The sequence below is a fragment of the Ammospiza caudacuta genome, chromosome 16 (assembly GCF_027887145.1).
Source record: "Ammospiza caudacuta isolate bAmmCau1 chromosome 16, bAmmCau1.pri, whole genome shotgun sequence".
Classification (NCBI taxonomy): Eukaryota; Metazoa; Chordata; class Aves; order Passeriformes; family Passerellidae; genus Ammospiza; species Ammospiza caudacuta.
The window spans coordinates 12,385,199-12,405,976 of NC_080608.1; the positions used below are offsets into that span (position 1 = coordinate 12,385,199).

Consider the following 20,778-nt stretch of genomic DNA (forward strand, 5'->3'; position numbering starts at 1 on the left):
GGGCGGCGGAGAGGTGCGGAACCGGGACAGGGACCGGGAACGAGGGGACGGGCACCGGGACAGGCACCGGGGGGCTGCGGGTGGATGGGTGGGGGCTGTCAGCCGCCTGTCAGCCCGCCGCGTGCCCGGAGAGCCGGGGTTGCGGTGGATGCGCGGGGTGCCGGCAGTGCCGCCGTCCCGCGTGGGTGCTCGGGGCAGCCGGGGCGCGCTGAGGGACTCGGGGCTCCGGGGCCTCGTTGGCAGCCCCTGTGCAGGGGCGGGTGCTCAGGGCCTGGGGGTCCTGGCAGCTGACATGGGTGCTGGAGGCTGACATGGGTGTGCTCGGGGTGCCTGGGGGTGCTGAAGGCTGACATGGGTGCTGGGGGTTTCTGGAGGTGCTGGAGGCTGACATGGGCGTGCTGGCAATGCCCTGCAGGAAGGCTGGCACCCCATGGGGCTCCTCCGGGCGTGCCATGCAGCGTAGGGGGCACAGCCCCCGATGTGAGGTGCTGGGAAGGGTGCGGAATGCTCTGCGGCACTGGGAGGGTGCAGGGAGCCCCACACTGTGCAGGCTTCAGCTGTGCTGCTCTGTGGAGGGGCAAGTGGAGCTGGCAGCACAGCCTGGCTGCAGTGGGAGCTGTGGGGACTGGTGGAGTTTGTGCCCAGCAGCCTCCGTGTGGGGAGAAGCTGGGCTGAGGGCACTGGCTCATGCTGTGAAACGTTGGAAAGGTGAATCTGGGGGTTCTCTGGAGCTGTGGGAGCACTGGGTAGCACAGGGACAAGAGAACTGATGCTGTGACTGGGAGGTGTCAGGCTGGCATGGACATGGTGGCCTGGGAAAGGGGCTTGTTGTTGGCTCTCCTTTGTGTCAGGAGGTGGGTTATTACAAGAAGTGCTTTGGAAATGAAGGATTCAACATGTGTGGTAGGAAGCAGCAGTGAGTTTTGCTCACTTTTCTGGAAGATTTCCTGATCTACACACAGACCCAGCTCAGCTGGGGACAGCTGTCATGGTCAGCAGCAAGTAGCAGCTTGCTTTTGACTTCTGGCACGGGGCTATCGCTGTAAGGGACAAAATTCTGTCACCACCCCCCCCCCAGCTTTCCTAATAGGATGAAATTGCTTCTGTGTGTGGGTGGCAAAAAAAGCACATGAGAGTGGCTGAGGAGTTGGGTTTGAAGTGGGAACCGAATGTTCCTGCCTTTGCTGTTTCCAGTGACAAGGAAATGGTGTAATGGGGTTTTGCTTTGATTTTAAATGTTTTTCTTGTGGATGAGACAAGTTTTGCAGCTTTTCCTTGTTGGTTGTGGGAGAGCAGAGTGCTCGCTCCCTGCTGCTATGCAACCTTTAATCCAGACACGAGGCAGGCAAGTCACGATGAATGCATTTCCCTGGCTCTTCAAAGCAGAAAGCAGACGGGCCTGCTTGAAAGGGAAAAAAAAATCCACAGGGAGCAATCAGGCAGAGTGATGTCAGCACGTTGTGTTTATCTCAAACTCACTGCTCTTGGGTGCTTTGGATGCTGTGCAGGCCCTCCTTGGGATGGGTACCCATGCCCAACCCAGTCCTGCACCCCTTCTGCCCACTCTCTCTGCCCTCTGCCAGCCCATGGTGCTTGGCAGAGCCTCCCAGGTTTCTGTGCTGCCCCTTGGGCCTGTCAGTGATGACAAACAGCTTCTAACGCTTTCCTTGTGTAAACTCCTTCTGCCGCTCTTCCCGCTCCCTGCCCTGCCGGATCCCTGCCTGCGGCAGAGCCGGTTCAGGACACCATGACGTGTCCCAGCTGTGAGGGAGGAGGCTGGGCAGGAGTGGTGCATGTGCTGCCTTTGGCTCTGGAGAGCCTGCCTGCCAGCCAGCCTGCCTCACTGCTGCTCCAGAGCCTGGTACTCCATGGGACACTCTGCTCCTTCCTGCTGCTGGTGTTGCTGGTGCTGCAGGAAATACAGGACTGCTGTGGCCTGGATAACTGCTCCAGAGCAGCAGGGATCTGGAGCATCCAGACCTGGGGGAAATCCCTTGCTCTCTGCTACCCTTCTGATCACCAGGCTGGACCCTCCCAGTGGTTGCAGCCCTTGGCTTGTTTTCCATGTAGCAGCCAGGTTTGCAGAGCAGTGCTCTGGGGAATGCCTCGGTGCTCTGTGGGTGAAGCAGCACCCAGGTGGCCCAGGCTGAGCATTCCTGGCACAGCCAGATGTGTTGGTCTGTGCTGAGGTTGCATCTGGAAGGCTCTTGCATGACTTGGTGGGTTCATGAAGAGCTCTGGCAGGAAACGAGACAGTTTTTTGCAGTAGTAACATTTCTCTGCTGCTTCCTCTTGCTCCCAGTTCTTTACCAGTGCTGGGGAGTGGGATGGGGGAGCACCAGGACTGCTGGGGCAGGTGTGAAGCCTGAGGCATGACAGCCCAGAGGAGCCGTGGGGCAGGGACTGGATCACCGGTCTGTGGCGCAAGAGCCTTACACATAATTTCCCTGCCTCTGGTGCTCCTTCCCAGTGGGTGTTTGGGATACTGGGTGTGGCATCATGAACCAGCTGATTATTTTCCAGACAAAGGCATGAGGTGTGTGTCCTTGGTGAGGCTTGTGCTGGTGCCCCTGGTTTGCTGGACACTGTTGGAGTTTCTGTTGGAGCAAGAGCTCCAGGCTGTGCAGGTGCCTCATCCTGGGAAGTCCCTTTTCCCCATAGGCACCTTCTTGGCTGTGAAATCTTTGGGGCAGGTGTTTTGCTGTCAGCACATGATCTGTGCTCCTCACTAATGGGAGTATAATAAATTTTTGTAAAAAAAATCTCTTTAATAAAAATTCTTCAATAAGGAAAAAAAAAACGGGAAAAGAAAAAAAAGAGAAGTTAGGAAACTTTCCCTTCCCTGGCAAGAGCAAGCTGTTCCCTTGCAGCACAGTGTGTGCAAGTTAAAAGCAGTTACACTTTCCTGGCCCGTCCACTTGACAGCCCTAGTCCCAAGTGCCAGAGCAGGGGACACAGTGCCAGCATGTCACCCCCTACCCCGCTGCCTGTGGTGTCACACTCACCACCCTTAGAGTAGGGTGCACAGCTCCCATGCCTGACATGAATTGGGTCACATCCAGGCTCTGCCTGCAGGATCCTGACCCCATTCTGTCTGGGTGTGCCCAAAACATGGGCACCAGCCTGAAGGAAGAGCCAGTGGGAATGTGCTGTGCACCTTTGACCTTAGGACATGCCAGTGTGATTGCTGGGGAGGGAGCATGTGGCTGTATAAAAGCCCTGGAGCAGACCTTGCTCTGGCAGTGCGAGCCACCGCTCTCTCTGCACCATGGCTGGCCCCGAGGTGCCTGAGGATGGAGCTGTTGAGCTGGACACCTCTAATGGCACTGCCCCCACAGGGACCATGTCCACGCGGCGCCTCCGCAGCGAGGACTACAATGACTACAGCTCCACAGATGTGACACCTGAGGGGAGCCCTCCCGATGGCATGAATGGCTTCGCCCACCCCGAGTCCTACCAGCGCTTCGGGGAGACCAACGGGACAACGTGAGTGATGCTTCCCTCCTTCCTGGGCTGGCCTGGCGCTGGGGAGGGTGGAGGAGGTCATGCTGGCTCCCTGCTGTCTTTGCTAGAGGATGGTGGAACTGTGGTTTTATGGGGAGTTCTCATGAGGGTGATGAGGGCACAGTTGTGGTCCTGCATCTGTGGGGTGCTGGCAGCAAGTGGCAGCTGCCCCAGTGTAGCTCTTTGCTCTCTGGTGAAGCTGGGCTTGCTGGCAGTGGGCAGTGATTGATGCTTTTCCCAATATTTTCCCATTCTGCCTTCATTTGATGAGGAACTCTGGCAAGCAAACAGCATGCCCAGATTCAGAGCCAGCCATGTTCTGGGGGCTTCCTTGTGCCCAGGTGTGCAGAGGATGCTGTCTTTGCCTGAGAGAGACTGATCCCTTCACCTCAGAGACTTCCTTATGCAGGTCCTTGGTGCTGGGCTGTGCTTATGCTGGGTTTTACCATAAAGTTGGTTTTGCAAATGCCCATCCAAAATCTGTTTGCTCAGTCTTTGCTTTCACACCTAGCTGGGTCCCAGCTGGTTAAGCTGGGTTCAGGGGACAGGATCATGACCTCCATGTGCATTCACTGCAGCCATTCAGAGCTGCTGTGGACCCTTAACAGGATAAGCTGTGTATGGTCTGGGTGTGGGCACCTGCTGACTGTGATCTCTGCATCTGCTCTCCCTCAGGTGGTACCAGACCCTGATCCATCTGCTGAAGGGGAATATTGGGACAGGGCTGCTGGGGCTGCCTCTGGCTGTGAAGAATGCTGGCATCCTGGTAAGGCAGCTCAGCCCTGCTGTGCTGGAGCCTGTGGGGCAGAGTGACCCCAAGGCACTGGGCAGCTTACATGGCCAGTGTTGGGGGTGTTGGGGCTTGAGTTCCTGCCCAGACACCTCTCATTGTTTGGTGACTTGCACATGTTTGCACCCTAAGCTCTGTGGCTTTGTTTCACTGCTGCGACTGTTCCTGCTGCTCCTGCATTGTTGCTGCCTGGTGTGGGGGAGATCAATGTGTGAGCTGGGCCCATGGTTTCCTCTGCTGGGGTCATGCAGGACACTGTGTCCAGGTCACAACCTCTTCATCACCTGCATAGTAGAGATATGCAAAATAGTTTGGAAAACAATCCTAGAAGTGCTTTGCTACACCCAAACTGCCCCAACTTGCTTATTTTGCATCGTTCCTGCCAACCTCGTGGCTCTGTCAGGTTACTTGGTCCTGGGGGGCTGGTTCCTGGGAGCTGCACCAAAGCTCTGGTTCAGCCTCCAGCAGTGTTTGTACTCACCCAGCCCATGGAGTTTTGTCTGGAAGTAGAAGGCACAGTGCAGCTCTGCCTCTGGCCATCAGAGTGCAGCCTTCCCCCTCTCTTCCCTGCAGCTGGGTCCTCTGAGCCTGCTGGTGATGGGAGTCGTGGCTGTGCACTGCATGGGCATCCTGGTCAAATGTGCCCATCACTTCTGCAACAGGTAAGGAGCAACTCCCCTTCTCAGCCCTGCAACTCCTACAGTTCTTCCCTCTTGCCCAAAAAGCCCTGGGGTGTTTCTGAAGCCCCTCAGCAGCAAGTTGCCCATGCCAAAGCCTCAGTTTGGAACTTCTCTTGTTTTTCACAGGAACTGTTTTCCTTTTAATGTCACTCTTTGCCTTGGGAACTAGCAGACAGGGCTGATGTGATGATCCTTCTCCCTTCTCTGGACAGGTTCCAGAAGCAGTTCCTGGACTATGGAGGTGCTGTGATGTATGGGCTGGAGGCAACTCCCAGTGCCTGCCTGAGGACACATGCCATCTGGGGAAGGTACTGTTCTCCTGCCCCAGGCACGGACTCCTCTTTGAGCCTAGCATGTGCTGCAGCTGGGACAGAAGGGCCTCTGGTCCCTGAGCTGTGTCAGCAGATAAGCACAAGTGCCATAAAATGCTGTTTGGCTCACCTGCCCTGAATGGTCAGTGTCCCCCAGAGGGTAATGCTGAGGTCTTTGATCCAGTACTGTCCCCAGCCAGATCTGACTTACACTAAATGTGTGGGATAACTAAGTCTCCACAGCATAACAAAGGGGTGAGTAGGGTCTTGCAGTGCTGGCCCATCTTGCCAGACATGGAACGTGTCCAGTGACTGCTCCTTGCCCTGTGAGTGTCCCACATTGTATCACACAGATCATTGCCCATTAGGGGGTGGGAGCATTCACCTATTCTGTGTCTAGGGAATATTGCTTCCAGCTCTGACAATTCAGCAACAGACTGGATATGCTGAACCCAAAAAGGAGACTTTTCTCCTGAGGCTGGTCCTGACCTTGTGAAAGGGCTGGGATGGGGAGACTGGAGAACCTGAGATCGGTGAGGCTGGGTGGAGAGAAAGTCCTCTCTCCTAATCACAGAGAAGTGAGTTGGGTGTGCTCTGACCTGTACACCCCAACCTTGGGGACAGCAGCATTGCTGTGCTCTGCAAGTGCAGATCTTCTGATCTGGCTGACAGATGCTGTTCTTTTGCTTTCCAGGCGTATAGTGGGACTTTTCCTGATCATCACTCAGCTGGGTTTCTGCTGTGTGTACTTTGTCTTTCTGGCGGACAATCTGAAACAGGTTGGACCTAGACCTCCTTCATGAGCTGGGGGGAGGTGAGAGGGTGTGAAGGTGCTTGGGTTTTTCTTAGCTCCTGTGCCCTGTTTTCCCCCAAAGGTCTGGTTTCTGTAGGATATGCTGCTCTGAAAAGTCCGCTCTTCTGCCCAGATATTTTGAAGGATTGGTTTTCCTGTTCAAACAGAGCAGGTTTTCCTGAGACTCTCTGTGATTTTGCAGAGGTGCTGGAGGTGTCTGTGTTGCTCAGGAAAAGTGAGGCTGTCCTTAGTGAGGCAACAACAGGAAAGGGATGAAAGCAGAGGGACTGTGCATTTTATATCCTGTCCCCCTCAGTAACTGGTTTATTGGTGTCGATGGTAACGTGTAAGTCCCAGGATCTGCTGTGAACCTCTCTTCTCCCTTCCTTGGATCTGTTTGCATTCCAGTTTCTTTCCTCATCCTGTGGCTCTGAAGCTTAATTACATCTTTAGAGAAAGAGTTTCTTCCTGCCAGGCCTCAGGAGGAAATAAACAGAAACCCTGAACCGCTTGTCTGGCTCCTGTTCTGCAAGAAACTGGGAATAATGAGTCCCCATTCCCAGCCTCCACCAGCTCAGTGCCTTGCAGGCACTGCTTAGCGTTTTTCCCCATGTGCTCCTGCTGTGCCCTTGCAGCAGTGCTCTGGTCACTGCCACCATGGCTGTGCCCTTTGTCAGCTCTTCAGTGGTGGCCATCAGCTTCAGAGGGGAGCAAGGGGGGGTCCATCCAGTGTGAGACTCTTCATATGCTCCTGGAGCAGCAGTGAGGAGATTCCCATTGTTGGGTGGCAGGAGGAGTAAATAGGTCAACACTGGTGATCTACCAGCCCTGACAGCAGGAGGGTCCAGGGTGTGTGCAGGGGCCAGGCTGCTGCTGGCCCCCACCTCTGGGAGCAGCCCCCTGCCCCACTTCAAGGTGGGCTTCTTTCTCCTCAGCCCCTCACAGCAAAGATTGAAGGCTGTCTCAAGCCTCAGGGGAAAATTTCAAAAACCTGCAAATCCACACTAGTTTTTTAGGCCACAGGTGGGAAACCCCTTGGCTTTGGTTTTGGAATTTTTTTGGGTGGGGTGAGGGGAGTGTTGCTTGTTTCTTTTTGCGGTGAGGAATAGCATGTTAGGTGGAGAGTCATGGTGCAGGTGGTACCTTGGGCAAGGTGCCACTGTGTTGGGCAGGGCTTTGGTTTGGAAAATGGCTTTGGAGCAAGGCATGAAGAGGCAGGGCAGGCTGGGGCTTGAGCAGCACTATCCCTTGGGTGCATGGCCCTGCACTGCCCTCTCCCACAGAGGATGCTGGTTTACACAGAGTTCTTCAGTCTCTCCTCTGGGGCAGGACTTGCTCTGGAGCAGGTTAAATCAGTTTGCAGACTGCTCTTTGCTGCAGTGACTGGACAGGACCTGGTACCCGAACCAGCTTGGTCATGGTTGTTTTGGTGATTCAGGGAGCCCATGCTCTCTTGGGAGGGATGGCTCAGCCACCCTGGGCCTGAGCTGCCTCTAGAAGTGAGCACATGGCCTGGAGTGCCTTTGGAATGAAAGACCCCAAGGGAAAAAATGGTTTGTCATGAGACAGTGAACTTGGGGCCAGCGGTAGTTTCCAGGTGTCCTTGCTTGTGAACGGGGCACTGGGGAACTGAAGGACTGTGTGACTTAAATAACAACTTGGTGCAGCAAGAGGGAAAGGATTCCTTTGGAAATAGCACTTAGTGCCTCTTCCCTCTCTTCTCAGCTGACCTTGTGGGCAGTGCAAAGATGCAGCCTGTGCTTTCTGCCCCCTGTGTGCCTGGCTGCTGAGTCCTCCTGCTCTGTGTATCTGGGCTTGGGCAGGATTTGCTGTTCTGGCTGAGGTGCCATAGCCAGTCCCACCTCTGCCCCCTGCAAGATAACAGGGATTTGCTTCAGAGCTATCTGAAAACAGCTTGTTGTTTTGATTTTAATCAGCTATCTCTGCTTGAAGTGACCTCTTGGGGTACTCTGACCCACCTGGAATGGGCTGCTAAGATCTGTGGCTTTTAGACCTGTGTGATGGAGTTCACCAGGGCTTCCTGTGCTTCCCCAGGTTGTGTCTGCTGCAAATGGGACCACCAATGACTGCAGCCCAAACAGGACAGTGGTGATGACCCCCACCATGGACTCCCGCCTGTACATGCTGTCCATCCTGCCTTTTGTGGTGCTGCTCACCTTCATCCAGAACCTCAAGGTCCTGTCCATCTTCTCCATGCTGGCCAACGTGGCCATGCTTGGCAGCCTTGTAGTGATCTACCAGTACATCGTCAGGGTACGTGTGTATGGCTCCCCTCTCTCATTCCTGTGCTCTCCCATGCTTTGGCAGGTGGAGGGAGCTTGCCAATGGGGTATTTGGATGCTGGGGGTACTGTTTGTTAATGTGGGCATGATGGTTCCCTCTGCTCTGCAGGGCTTTTCCTGCAGCGTGGGGCTGTGACAGGGAGTGATGGGAACAGGCCAGGTCTTCCCTGTCTTCCCTGTGTCTGAACTCTGCATGGGCTTTTTTCCAGGATATTCCTGATCCCAGAAACCTGCCTCTAGCAGCAGCCTGGAAGACCTACCCTCTGTTCTTTGGCACTGCAATCTTTGCTTTTGAAGGCATTGGTGTGGTAAGTCTGGGCATGTGGCAGTGGGGTTGCTGCACAGGAGGCTCAGCCCTGCTCGGACTTGCTGCAGCACCTGCTTTGCTTTGCAGCTGCAGTTGCAGCTGAACTTTTCTGACAGTAGCCCAAATTCTGGATGGTGCTGTTAGCTTTAGCTCCAGGCTATCTCCTGGGTCAAACTCTGGTGCTTCCATCTGAGGCTGGAGGAGCACGTGCTGCCAACCTCATGAGGTTGGTTGCTGCTTTAGAGGTGGCTTTATCTGGCAGTAGATTGGGAATCACACCAGCCTCTGCCTTGGGCTCTGCTGGCTGACCTGCAGATGAGGAATTGTCCTGAGTCTTGTAACCAGGCTGGATCCTACAGTTGCCTAATTGGGAGGCCAAAAAGTGTGGCATGAAAAGATGTGATCCTTCCCTTCCCACCCTGCTGCGGGGGCACTGAGATCTCCCTTTGGCAGCAGCGTGGCCCCAGCCTGCCCATGCAAATGGGCCTCTCCTGCAAGGTGCTGTAAATAGACCAACTGTGTCTGTGAAAAAAGCTGGGTGGGTGGGTGGAGAGCTTAATTACTCCCTAAGATGTTGTGAGTTGTTTCCGGGAGCTCCCTTCAAAGGAGGAAAAAATGTTTTCATCTCTTAAATATAAGCTGGCTGTGTAAACACAGGGCTGGAGAGGGCCAGATCCGTTACAGGAGGAGTGCTCACTGAATGCTGTGCCCTGGGCAGTGGGCTCTTGCCAGCACTGAGGCACAAATGCTCTCTTCCTCACATGACTTGGAGGTGAAGAAGCAAATAAAAGTTTTTCTTGTCCTGCCTCCTCACCAGACTGCCATTGTCTCTCTTCTTGAAATGAACACCACCCAAGGACATCTATAAAATTGTTTACTGAAGGCCTATATTTAGTGTCAGTAGCATAGAGGTGGGAGAATTACCTCTCCTTGCTCTTTTTATTGTCCTGCCTGGTTGAAATCTGTCCAGATAAACTCACTAGCAGAGGAGAATGTGTCTTGGTCTTCCCAGAATTTACTGGGGAAAATAGGACGGTGTAAAATAGTGGGCATGGCTGTGCTATTTTGAGGTGAAGAGCATAATGCACCCAAGATATGGGTGGTTGGCATTGCCCCAAGACCCAGCACGGGGCACAGCTCGTGCCAAAGGCAGGGAGCAGGTCTCATCTTTAAGACAAGGGTGTGGGTGATCTGTTGGAGACTTGCTATGCTCCAATGGGAGCACAGAAATCAGATCTCCAGTGTAGTTTTTTTTTTTAGCTGGATTCTCCAGGCTTCATGTGGGACTGTCAATCCTGGCATGGTGGACTGTGCTTGACCATGGGGCTGCCCCTCCTTCTTTTTGGGGCTGAGGGGGGTATAGAGGAATGAGCAATCTGTTGCTCTGTCATCTTCCTCCTCCTCTTGTCCCAGGTGCTGCCTCTGGAGAACAAGATGAAGAAGCCCCGTCAGTTCCCAGTGATCCTGTACGTGGGGATGAGCATTGTCACCATCCTGTACATCAGCCTGGGTGTCCTGGGCTACCTGCGCTTCGGGGCAGACATTCAGGCCAGCATTACACTCAACCTGCCCAACTGCTGGTGAGTCCCTGTGGGCAGTGGAGGGACTGGGGGGTGTGGAATGAGGGGCCCAGATAGGCAGGTGGGAGAGGGGGACCTCACTAATCTGGGTGAGCTTGAGGGACTGCCATAGGCAAACTTCAAGGAGTTTGACAAAGACTGTCAGATGCATGTGCTGGAAGAGTCTTGTTGCTTAGTGTCTGAGGCTGGTTTTGGAGTTCAGGCTGTTTCATTGGGTCCCTGGAGGTCCTTGTCTGGGTAGGTGCAGCTCTTTTTTTTTTTTTTTTTTTTTTTTTTTTTTTTTCTTGGAGCCTTGTGGCATCTTTTTAGGGCTCAGTATGCACTGACTAGCAGATGTTGAACACAATCCCCATGCAGCCGTACCAGAACATCACTGAATTGTGCAAAACTTCTCTTCCTCAAATGTAGCACATGAAAAACCAAGCCAAAGCTGGGGGCTCCCAGAGGGAGTGAGATGTGACATTGAGCCAATGCTTTGCCTATGAGCACTGGAGCTATGAGGATACCCCATCCTTCTGTGGGGTCTGAGCTCTGCCTGCCTGCCTGAAGGGGTTGTTTCTCCTCTTGCCAGGGCTGGTGGCTGCTGCAGCAGCTGCCCAATCTGTGCTGCTCTGTCCCTGAGGATGGGTGGCTGCTCAGTGTCACTGCTCCATATTCTTCCACAGGAGAAATGCAAGCAGTCCTCTTTGATGGTCTCTGAGTGAGACCTGGAGCTGGGGATGCCTGTCCTCCACTTCAGCCCATCCTCTCTGCTCCTAGTAGCACCCAGCACCTTGCAGTGGGACTCACTGTCTCACTGTTGTGTAAATTTGGGCAGGACTCAAGTTTTGAGTCACTGGTGCTCCCACATGCTGTCCTGGTAGAGCTGCACAGCTGGAGCTCTGGAGACAGCAAAGATTTGACAAAAATAGAGCCTGGTTTTGCTTTAATTATTGCTGTGTGGGTTTCTTTTCAGTTTGAGTGCATGGATGTTCATTCATGCTGGGTCTGTGTAGTGACTGCACTGCTGGATGTTGGTGTTGGTGTGGTAGAAGATCCTGCTCCTGCCAAGAGCCTTGTCCTGTTCCCTGCAGGCTTTGGGAGTTCTGCCAGGTCCCTGCTCTCAGTGAGGAGGGATGGGGCTGGTGGAAGGATGTGCCTGTGTTGTAGGGAGGTCTGAATCCCACCATGCCAAGCACAGGAGGTGTGAATCCCTTCTGCTCAGTAAACTGAAGTACAGTGTGGAGGGGATGAAATGTTGCTATTCCTCCTGAAGGTGAAAAGCAAGTCCTTTCCAGGTTTGGGCTCTGCATGCCACAGCTTGCAATGACATCTGCTGACCTGAAATGCTGCAAAGGGGCTTCTGCAAGGAATCTCAGCTCTGGGTGCCCTGAGGAATGACATTCCCTTAGAACAGATCCTTAGAATGGGATTACTCTGACCTGCTAGGCTGCAGAGAGAAGAGTGCAAATCCATGTTTGTAGGAGTATCCACACTTTCTGCTTTTTCTTAAACTACTTTTCTGAAAGTGAAGCATTCTAAAGTTACTTTTCTAAAAGTAGCCATAGGGTTTTTGGATAGTGAGAAGAGAATAGCCCTTTGGAAGCAGTGCCTGGGGAAGCCTGGGCATGTGACACCCAGCTGCAGGGAAGGTGTGCTGTGGTCCTTGTCACTTGGCACGCAGGACACCTTGATATTTGTGCATGTTGCCTCTTGGCAGTGGATGTTGGACCTGGAAATGGGGTATCTAAAGGGCTGTGACAGTTGTGATAAAGTCTTCACTACCACTCCTGCAGATTAAACCACAGGTGCTGGGTGAAGACTTGCTCTTGAAATGAAAGTCTTGCCCATCCTGCCTCGCCCATGGCTTTTCTTCGTGGCAGTAAAAGGCTGGGCTGTAGGAGCTGGTCATAAAGGGCTGTGGGTGAGAAGTCATGGGGTTTGCCTGCAGCCTGGGAGACAAGGCAAGGATTGTGGTGGAGGTGCTGCAGCCTTCCTTAGCTGCAGCCATTGCCTGGAGGTCTCTGGAGCAGATTTGCAGGAATCGTTGAGTTGCAGGGTGACTAAGGACTTCTCCAGTCTCGTTTCTCTGAAACCACAGCTTCCTCAAACAAGGAGTGTGTCAGTTCCCAGTGCCCAGGTCTAACCACAGTGTCCAAAATATGGTGCTGCTATGCAGAAATCCTTCCTTGCCTCCTAGGAAGGGTTGCCTCAGTGCACTATGTGAAGGGTGAAGAAATGCTGTAATGAGGGGGAAGCTATTGCGTTGCATGTGGCCAGTTGAAGGTAATGACAGAGCTTATGGTCCCAGGAGAGTATTTCACTTCTTGCAGCCTTTAGGGTTGGCCTGGTATGGCAATCTGGCTGAAGCAGGCATTGCTGTGGCTGGCAGAATGCCTCTCTGGCCCTGCATGGGCCTTTCTTTTCTGTGGATCAAGGGTAATGCTTGAATTCTTGCTCTTCTTGGTATTTAAAATGCCCTTTGATCTTGTTGTCATGGTTCATGACCTGTGCAGGACAGGTACACAGCCTTCTTCTGTACTTTTTTTATTAACAGCTATTAATCTTGAATTGCCCTGGAGGACTTTATGGCTTTTATAGATTCCCTTTCTTGGGAAAGCAGTGATAAGATATGCCAGCTGTGGGTTGGTGGCTCAAGGCTCCTGTGCACACGTGTGGCTGCACAGGTGCACTCTGGACTCTGGAGATAACTTTGTGTTCAGCTTGCCTCTGGAACCTCAGGGTATTTCAGGCTGGAGAGGACACCATGGGATCACTGGGTCCTCTCACCAGCTTAAGTGTTGACTGTCAGTAAGGACAGTGATTCCCTACCAATCCAGGCCCTTAGCCATCTTTTGAAGATGCAGCTCTAACTGCAACTGGTTCTTCTGCTGTGCAGCTCCAAGAAGAGCTGATACTCTCTCCTCCATGCCCTCTTATTAGGCAGCTGAAGAGATTAATAACATCCCCTTTTAACCTTCTCATCATGCTGAACAAGCCCAGGGCTTGCAGCCTCTTTTGGACATCATGCTCCACCCCAACCATTTTAGTAGCCTGCACTCAACTTGCTCTGCAGAGTAAGTGTCCTGTCCTGGAGTATCAGGGCTGGACACAATACTCAGAATGCACAAGCCCCAAACAAGAACATAATCTCTTGATCCCTGTCCTTCACCTGCTGGCTGTGCTTTTGCTAGCACAACCTGCTTTGTGATTGACCTTGGTCACTGCAGGGTCCTGCTACTGGCCATGTTCAGTCTGCTGCCCACCAAGACCCCCAGGTTCTGTTCTCCTGGCTCCAGGCCTTCACATGTAAGAGAATTTGTGTTTGCAAATTTGTGTTTGTGTTTAAGCTTTGCTTGTGACATCATGTTGTTGCTCTGAGCTGTGTCAGCTATTTCCTCCAATTTGATCTTGCTTGGAATTTGATGAGAATGTGCTCTGGGTCACTGAAAGCTCATCCAGGTCACTGATGAGGATATTTCCATGATTACCCTTTGGCAAATCCCTGCTGGCTGTTTACTGTCCAGTATGTGCCTGGAAATAGATACCAGGAGGACTTAACCCATATTCTTCTGGGGATTGAGGTGAGGCTGATTAGCCTCTACCTTCCCTCATCCTTCTTGAAGGTGGATATTATTCCTTTCCCAAGGCAATAAGTCCTTTCCCTGAGCACTTTTGAAGATGATAAGGTGGCTTCAGGCTCCTGTTGGCTGCAACCTTGAATACATCTGGACTGGTCCCATAGACTTGTGTAACATTCCATTCACTTAGGTGATCCCTAACACCATCTGTGGGAAATGTTTGACTCTGCCAGACTCTGCCACTAGTGTTCCAAGCTGTCTTGCATGGGAATACTTGGATTTCTCTGATTTAAGGCTGTTGTAGAAGGTGGGTGCTAAGACCCAACATACAGAAGGGCACAGGCCCAAAGAAGGTAGAGGGAAGGCAGGAGCCAGATACATTCCTCAGCTTGGATCCACCCCATATTTACCCAAGTGGTGTGGCCAGGACCCCTGTTTCCTGCTTGGTTAGTGTGTCTTCAGTTGGGGAAGGGTTAGGATCATATGTGAGGTAACCAGATGTTACTTCTCTTTTGGAGAGGCTTTTTCTGCTGCTGGGAAGCTGAAGGCAGAGATGGGGCTGGGAGGTGCCTTTTGGTCACTTGTGATGGGCTCTCTCCTGCAGCCACACTGTATCACTGCAGGATCTGGGACACCCTGAGATTTGACTTGGGGTGAGCCCAAGGTGCTGTTTGCAGCCTGTCTGCACTCTGCCTTCCTTCTGCTCAGCCCAAACTGGTCTTTTAACTCTCTTTCCCCCAAACATGTACCAGCATTCCAAAAATAGCTGCTCTTTTTTGTTTGATGGAGGAGGCTGAGTTGCCTGTTCACATAACTTTGCTTTTGGAACATTGTGATGTTCACTCTGCATGGAAGCCCAGACTTATTCCAGCAGTGCTGTCCTTTTCCCCCTCCTCAGAAGCCAAGCAGCAGCTGGAATGTGTAATCATGGCTGCAGCTGATACATCTTGCTGTCTCTTGCTCAGTGATTAAATGCATCACCCCTAATTTTCTAAGGGTGTTCAGGAGTTGAGACCCCTAGCTCACAAAAATCCTTGCAGAACATTCCTTTTCTGCTGTTGATGTTGCAGGGGCTGGAGGAAGAGCCACAGTGTCACTGTGTCCTTGTCCTTTGCAGGCTGTACCAAGCTGTCAAGCTGCTCTTCTCCTTTGGGATTTTCTTCACCTACGCCGTGCAGTTCTACGTGCCTGCCGAGATCATTATCCCTCCCCTCGTGGCCCGCGTGTCGGAGCGCTGGGGCTGGCTGGTCAACCTGCTCCTCAGGATGGGCCTGGTGTGTGTGACCTGTGAGTACAAACCTCCTTGTCTGACCTTCCCTGTGAGGCTGTGGCACCTCCTTCCCACTGAGCCTTCACCCCTGTCCCTAAAGCCTTCACCTTTAGCCCTCACAGCTGGTAGTCCCTGGGCCTGGCTAATACAAACAAGGTGCCTCCAAGGAGCAGCAGCAGTGGTCCTTTGCCCCCTCTGTATGGAACCAGCCTTCTCAGTGGAGGAGTAGGAAACTGCATTGTTTAGAAGTGGCAGATCCCCATGGAGCCTCAGGGCTGGGGATGGCAGTTTTGCAGGATGTTGAGTCCCACCAGGGTTTGCATGAACAGCCAGCACAGGGTTCAGTGCCAGGGCAGCCTAGCCTAGAGGCTGTTTCTGTAGGCAGTGTGCAGCCAGGCTCCTCATGCCTGTGTGATGGGGACATGGCTGCAGAGGGGTCACTGACTGTGAGGGATGGGCTGTTCTTGTTCACACGCTCATTGCAGTGCAGAGCACAGCAGGACACAGCACACCATAAACAGAGCTCTGATGTGCTGCTGGGCACGTGTGCCTGGAGCAGCCCCACAGGGTCCCTTCCCTTCATAGTGTGTGGGGCCAGTAGTGAGGTTTTGGTGGATCAGGCTCCTGACTTGAGCCTGGTGGAGTGAATCAGGTGGTATCTGATTTTGCCTGGCTTTGATTCCTGAAGACCAAATGCTTGCTGTTGTCAGCGCAGGTGAGATGCTTGACTGAGCTCCCTGGTGTCCCCTGCTGAAATGGAGCTTTGCTCCATGGTTTGATGCTTCTGAAGCAGCAGAGCTGAGCATCAGGGAGCTGGCCCTGTGTCCCAGCTGGCTTTGGCTTGGGTTTGAGAGGAGTGGGGTGCTAACTCAGGGTGGTGGAGCTGGCTGAGAGCAGAGTGCTGCTGCTTCTGGCTCTCACTAATGAAAGGCCAGAAGTGCTGCATTAACAGAGGTGGGCAAGACCCATCTCCTCTGTGCTGAGTTCCTGAAGCCTTGATGTCCTCAGAGGGTGCAGGGATGAAATACTGCCATGCTGGGTGATATGCTCTGGCCACCCTCATGCTGTGGGTGAACTTGGAAGTTGCTTGTGGGGTTGGAGCCTCTCCTGGAGGGTGTTGGGCTGTGCCAAGCCATGGAAGAGTTGGGATGGCTTTAGGCATCGGCAGTACCCTCCTGTTTGGGGGCAGGGAGGCAGCAGAGGTGTTGGTGGAAGGATGCAGGTTCCTTTGTACCTCCTCCCCTCACCCTTCCATTAAGGGATCTCTGGCTCCTGCTGAGGATAAAAGCCATTAGAGGGGTTGCATGAATATTCATTGGAGGATTGTGTGGCCACACAACAAGCCCCCACCAGAGCTTTGGCTCCTAAAGAGAGGATGCAGTCTGGTGTATGGGTCTCTTTCAAGCTTAAACTTCAAAACCAGCATGCTTAAAACCTCTTTGAATTAATACCTGCAGAAATCAGACCGTTTCCCCGGAGGCTGAGGACTGCAGCTGGTGCTTCAAATCTGCTTGTTTTAGAGGGGAGTTAATAATTTTGTTTACTTTTGAGTCCAAAGAGCAGTGTGGGGTGGGCTGAGGATGCTGTTGAAGGGGAGCTGCTCTGCTTTCCTCAGAGGCTGCTGGAGCAGGGATGCTGAGAGCAGCAGAGCACTCCTTTGGCTCTGTTCAGGGCTGAGCACCAGGATAAACTGGCTCAGGACTTTTGTTGCTGTTTCCCTTGGTGAAGGGATGGTTTATCTCTAGGCTTATCCAGATAACAGCAGTGTTGCAGTGGTGGCACAGTCAGTCTCCCCAACTTTCCTTCTTCTGCAGTTCCATGGGTGATCTTTGGCTTAGGGAGGCTCTCTGTAGCTGATTGTCAGGGAGAGAACAAATCCCTCCAACAAGGAGCCCTGATATGTCCCTTCTCCTCAGGGGCTGTTCCTCCTAGGCCCTTCTAGGTGTCTCCTGTTTCTAAGCAGAAAAGCTTTCAAAGCAATAAACCAATTTTTTTTATCTTGGTCACTGGTTAAACACTGAAGTCTTCTTTGCTTGCAGGGGGTTCTGTTGTGTTGTGACATCCCTCTGTCCCCTCCTGGTGCCATGCAGGAGGAGGAGCAGAAATATCCCAAAGCTGAAGCTCACACTGCTAAGCTCAAGCTGTCAGGAGTCTCCCAGGGGGATTTTCCTTGGCTGCAGTTTTCACCTAACAAATGATTCCTAACAAATGTTTTCCCCCGGGCTGTGCCGTGGGCGTGCTGCTGCTGGAGCAGCTCTAAACACACGCAAACCACACGGATTGATTTGGGGTGGGGGGAGATGCCTTTTTCTCCCCTTCTCCTGCTTTTATGGGGTTTCTGAGGCTTTATGGCTCCCCAGGTGTGGGGAGCAGGAGTGCTGGCTCGCACAGGGGGGTCGGGAATGCTGGCAGCCAGCAGCACCCATCCTGCTCAGCCCTGCAGCTTGCTCTGGTGGCGCCCAGGGCGACAAAAAGCCTTGTTAATTTAACAGCTTAATTGCTGCTTGAGGAGGAGTTACCGGAAAAATAAGCAGCTTTGTCTTCTGTCAGGGAGGAGGGCAGAGGTGGGACCCAGCCAGTGGCATTCCTGGGTGGGGTTCTGCTAGCTTTGACACGGGGAGGAGCCTCTCTGGCCTGTGGCAGCCCTGATGTTGTGTCCGTTCTTCCTCCAGGCGTGCTGGCCATCCTCATCCCGCGCCTGGACCTCGTCATCTCCCTGGTGGGCTCCATGAGCAGCAGCGCCCTGGCTCTCATCTTCCCCCCGCTGCTGGAGATTGCCACCTACTACTCGGAGGGCATGCACCCCCTTGTCATTGCCAAGGACATCGCCATCAGCCTCTTCGGCTTCGTGGGCTTCGTGGTGGGCACGTACGAGGCGCTGGTGGAGCTGGTGGCACCCGCAGCCACCGTGGTGAATGCCACCACTGTCCTGGTGCAGTGACCATCCCCTCACCCTGCGGCCCCTCTCGGTGCTGAGCTGGGGGTGCACGGACCCTGGGCACTGCTCTCCTGGGAACAGGCTCCCCTCTCCTCTTGGGAAGTGTGGGTTTGGTCTGTGAGGAGATGGGGCTGCCCAGCACCACAGCCCAGCTGCAGCAGGATCCTGCCCTGGCTCTGCCTGGAAGGTGGGATCCAGGCTGGGGCACTGCCTTCTCTGGGGGCTCTTAGGGCAGGTGGTAGAGCAAAACAGTTCCTCTGTAAATAGGCAATTTGAGAGGTGAGGAATCCCAGGGATGTAGATTTTATTTTATTATTTTTTAAAATCCCAACCTTTCCATATTTCCCCTGTCCTTTCAGTCAGGGCGGGGAACAGGGACTACTCTTTTTTTGTGCCAGTTTGATTTTTATTTTTTTTTTTTCCCTGAGCACTTTATTTTTACAGCAACAGACAAACCTCAGCTCAGGTTAGAGAGTGTGGAGATCCCTCCTCACCTCGGCCTTGTAGGGAGAGTGGGCGGAGCCTGAGGTGTGGAGCGTGCTGGGGCCCACCGCTCTCTCTCAGTGGGATCCCCGTCTGTGGGCATGGCTCCTGCAGTGCCTCAGCTCTGTTTCCAGCTGAGCATGCCCTGGAGCTGGGCACTGGGAGGGTTTGCTGACCCTTGGTCCACGCTTTCAGTGGTGACACTTCTTTATCCCATCCAGCGCACAACCCAACGCTTGGCTTTCAGAAGCTTTACAGAACTGAGGTGTGTGGGGAGCAAACAGGCTCTGCCATAATGAGGGGCTGAGCTGGTCCCCTTTGGGTGGGATGGTGTTTCCCCAGGGGTCACCACATGCTGCCCACACACCACAAGGATACATCATCACCTTGTTTACAGTGCCTGAGCTGGCCCTGGCACGCTCCACCTGCCTCTGCAGGCTGATACTGAATGTCAAATCACACACAAAAAACTCCATAATATTTCTGGTTTTAACTCTTCCTCTCCTGGTTGCACTCCCTCTGCATCCTCTGCTTCTGCCCAGCTCCTCTCCTCCTGTAGGATGCAGCTCCCTGGCACCTCTCCCTGTGCTCCTGTTGCTTCTTTTGTCGTGGCTGGTGCATGCCTGGTGGGCAAGGTCCTGTGGCACTGCTGCTTTCCTTTCTCTCAGAGCCCAGCTTCCTCCCTAGAGAGTTTCCTCACCTTTCTACTGGATTTCTACTTTTTTAAGACAAGGGAGCAAATGCATCCTCCACAGGACAGATTGAACTCCTGCCTGCTAACACAGCATCTCCCAAATGCCAGCTCTCTCTGGAGAGCCTTCATCCCTCATGCCACTGCAGCCATGCCTCCCTGGGGGTGGGCAGAGGCTGCTGGTGGTGGGAAAGGAGGCTGAGTACAGCACCAGTGGGCTGTGTTCCCATCTGTGGTGGAGGGTGAGGTTTGCAGTTATTTTCGGTGTTTGAGCGGGTTCTGTGAGGGGAAGGCTGTGTGGAGCAGTGTCCCTGCAGCCTGCCTCTCCCTTGGGTGCTGCTTGTGTCTGCACTGTGCCCCTTTGCTGGCAGTTCTGGGTGCCACATGCCACTATGTGCACCCATGGCCGGGTGTGGGGTGGGTCTGTGCCACGTCTCTGCCCCTTTCCAGCCCCTCTTTGCTCTCTGCATCTCTTGGGGCTCACCTCATCCTGTCCAAGGCTGTGCTGGGGAAGGTCTTGGCTTGGTCAGGAGCAGAGCAAAGCTTTAACTCAAATCCTCCCTCTGGAGGGCGCCATGGGGATAGAGAGGAAGCACCAGGGCTGGGTAGGGACTCCAGGGCATGACACAAGCGGGACAAGTGCAATATTCATGTCCATCTCTGTGTGCTGACCCCAGCGTGGCCCTTGGGGTTGGGTTTGAGTCAGAACTGTCAAGCAGAGGAGGGAGTGCTGTGAGCAGCAGGGTATGTGTGATGCTTCTCCTTGCCCTGCTAGTAGTGCACTCAAAGAAGGCTGGCCACATTTTAGGGACAGCTGTGTGCCAAGGCATGTCCCCAGCCTGGCACTCGCTTTGCAAGCAGCAGCGCAGACCTCATTTCCAAGGGGACTGGGATATCACAGAAGCATTAAATGGGTTTTGCAGCTCTTCCCTTTTAATGGGGTGAGCAGGGCTGTTTGAAGATGGTGACACATGTGCTGTGAGAGGCTCTGCTGAGCCAGGGGTCAATGGTGGACAGGAAAACTTGACACTTGTGTATTGTAGGCTGCTCAGTAACCAAGAAACTTGTCTGTGTAAAAATAGCAATGGTCACGTCCATGTCTTGTGCCTATGGATATTGTCAGTGTACAGCACAGGTGCCTGCCCAGCAGGAGAGCTGGTGCTGCACCTGAACCATGTATCTTACTTTAATCAATAAATATGATCTATTTTTTATGTGTAAAGGCTTTGGGGGTGTGAAGTGTGGGTTTTTCTTCCAAAATAAGGGAGCAGGTGATGTGGAGCCCAGCAGGCACTCAGGATCCCATCCTGTGCTGCTCCCACACAGCACACACAGTTTCCCCTCCCAGTGAGTGTTTCAAATAAAAGTGTTCCAGCTTTGCTGCTTGGAAAATTTAATTTTTCTTTTGACCTCATTTGTGCAAGGAGGTTGTGGGCAGAGCTTCTGGGCTTGTAGGGCTGAGCTCTTCTCTGCCTCACCAAAGCTGGGCCTTGGTTTTTCATCTCCATATTTATGCCAAAAGTGGGGCTGCAGCTGAAAAAAAGAGCTTGGCATGTGAAAAAAGATGG

At 53.3% G+C, this 20,778-nt stretch overlaps 1 protein-coding gene across 1 annotated transcript; it reads left to right on the forward strand.

The window, feature by feature from the left end:
* Positions 1-3,320: 3,320 nt before the first annotated feature.
* On the forward strand, positions 3,321-20,510 carry LOC131564709 (proton-coupled amino acid transporter 1-like). Its single transcript, XM_058815263.1, has 10 exons — positions 3,321-3,486; positions 4,180-4,270; positions 4,868-4,956; positions 5,187-5,282; positions 5,980-6,064; positions 8,134-8,352; positions 8,591-8,689; positions 10,102-10,268; positions 14,946-15,115; positions 17,771-20,510. Exons 1-10 carry the CDS (start codon positions 3,344-3,346, stop codon positions 18,037-18,039), a joined length of 1,428 nt encoding a protein of 475 aa, XP_058671246.1. The 5' UTR covers positions 3,321-3,343; the 3' UTR covers positions 18,040-20,510.
* Positions 20,511-20,778: the final 268 nt, after the last annotated feature.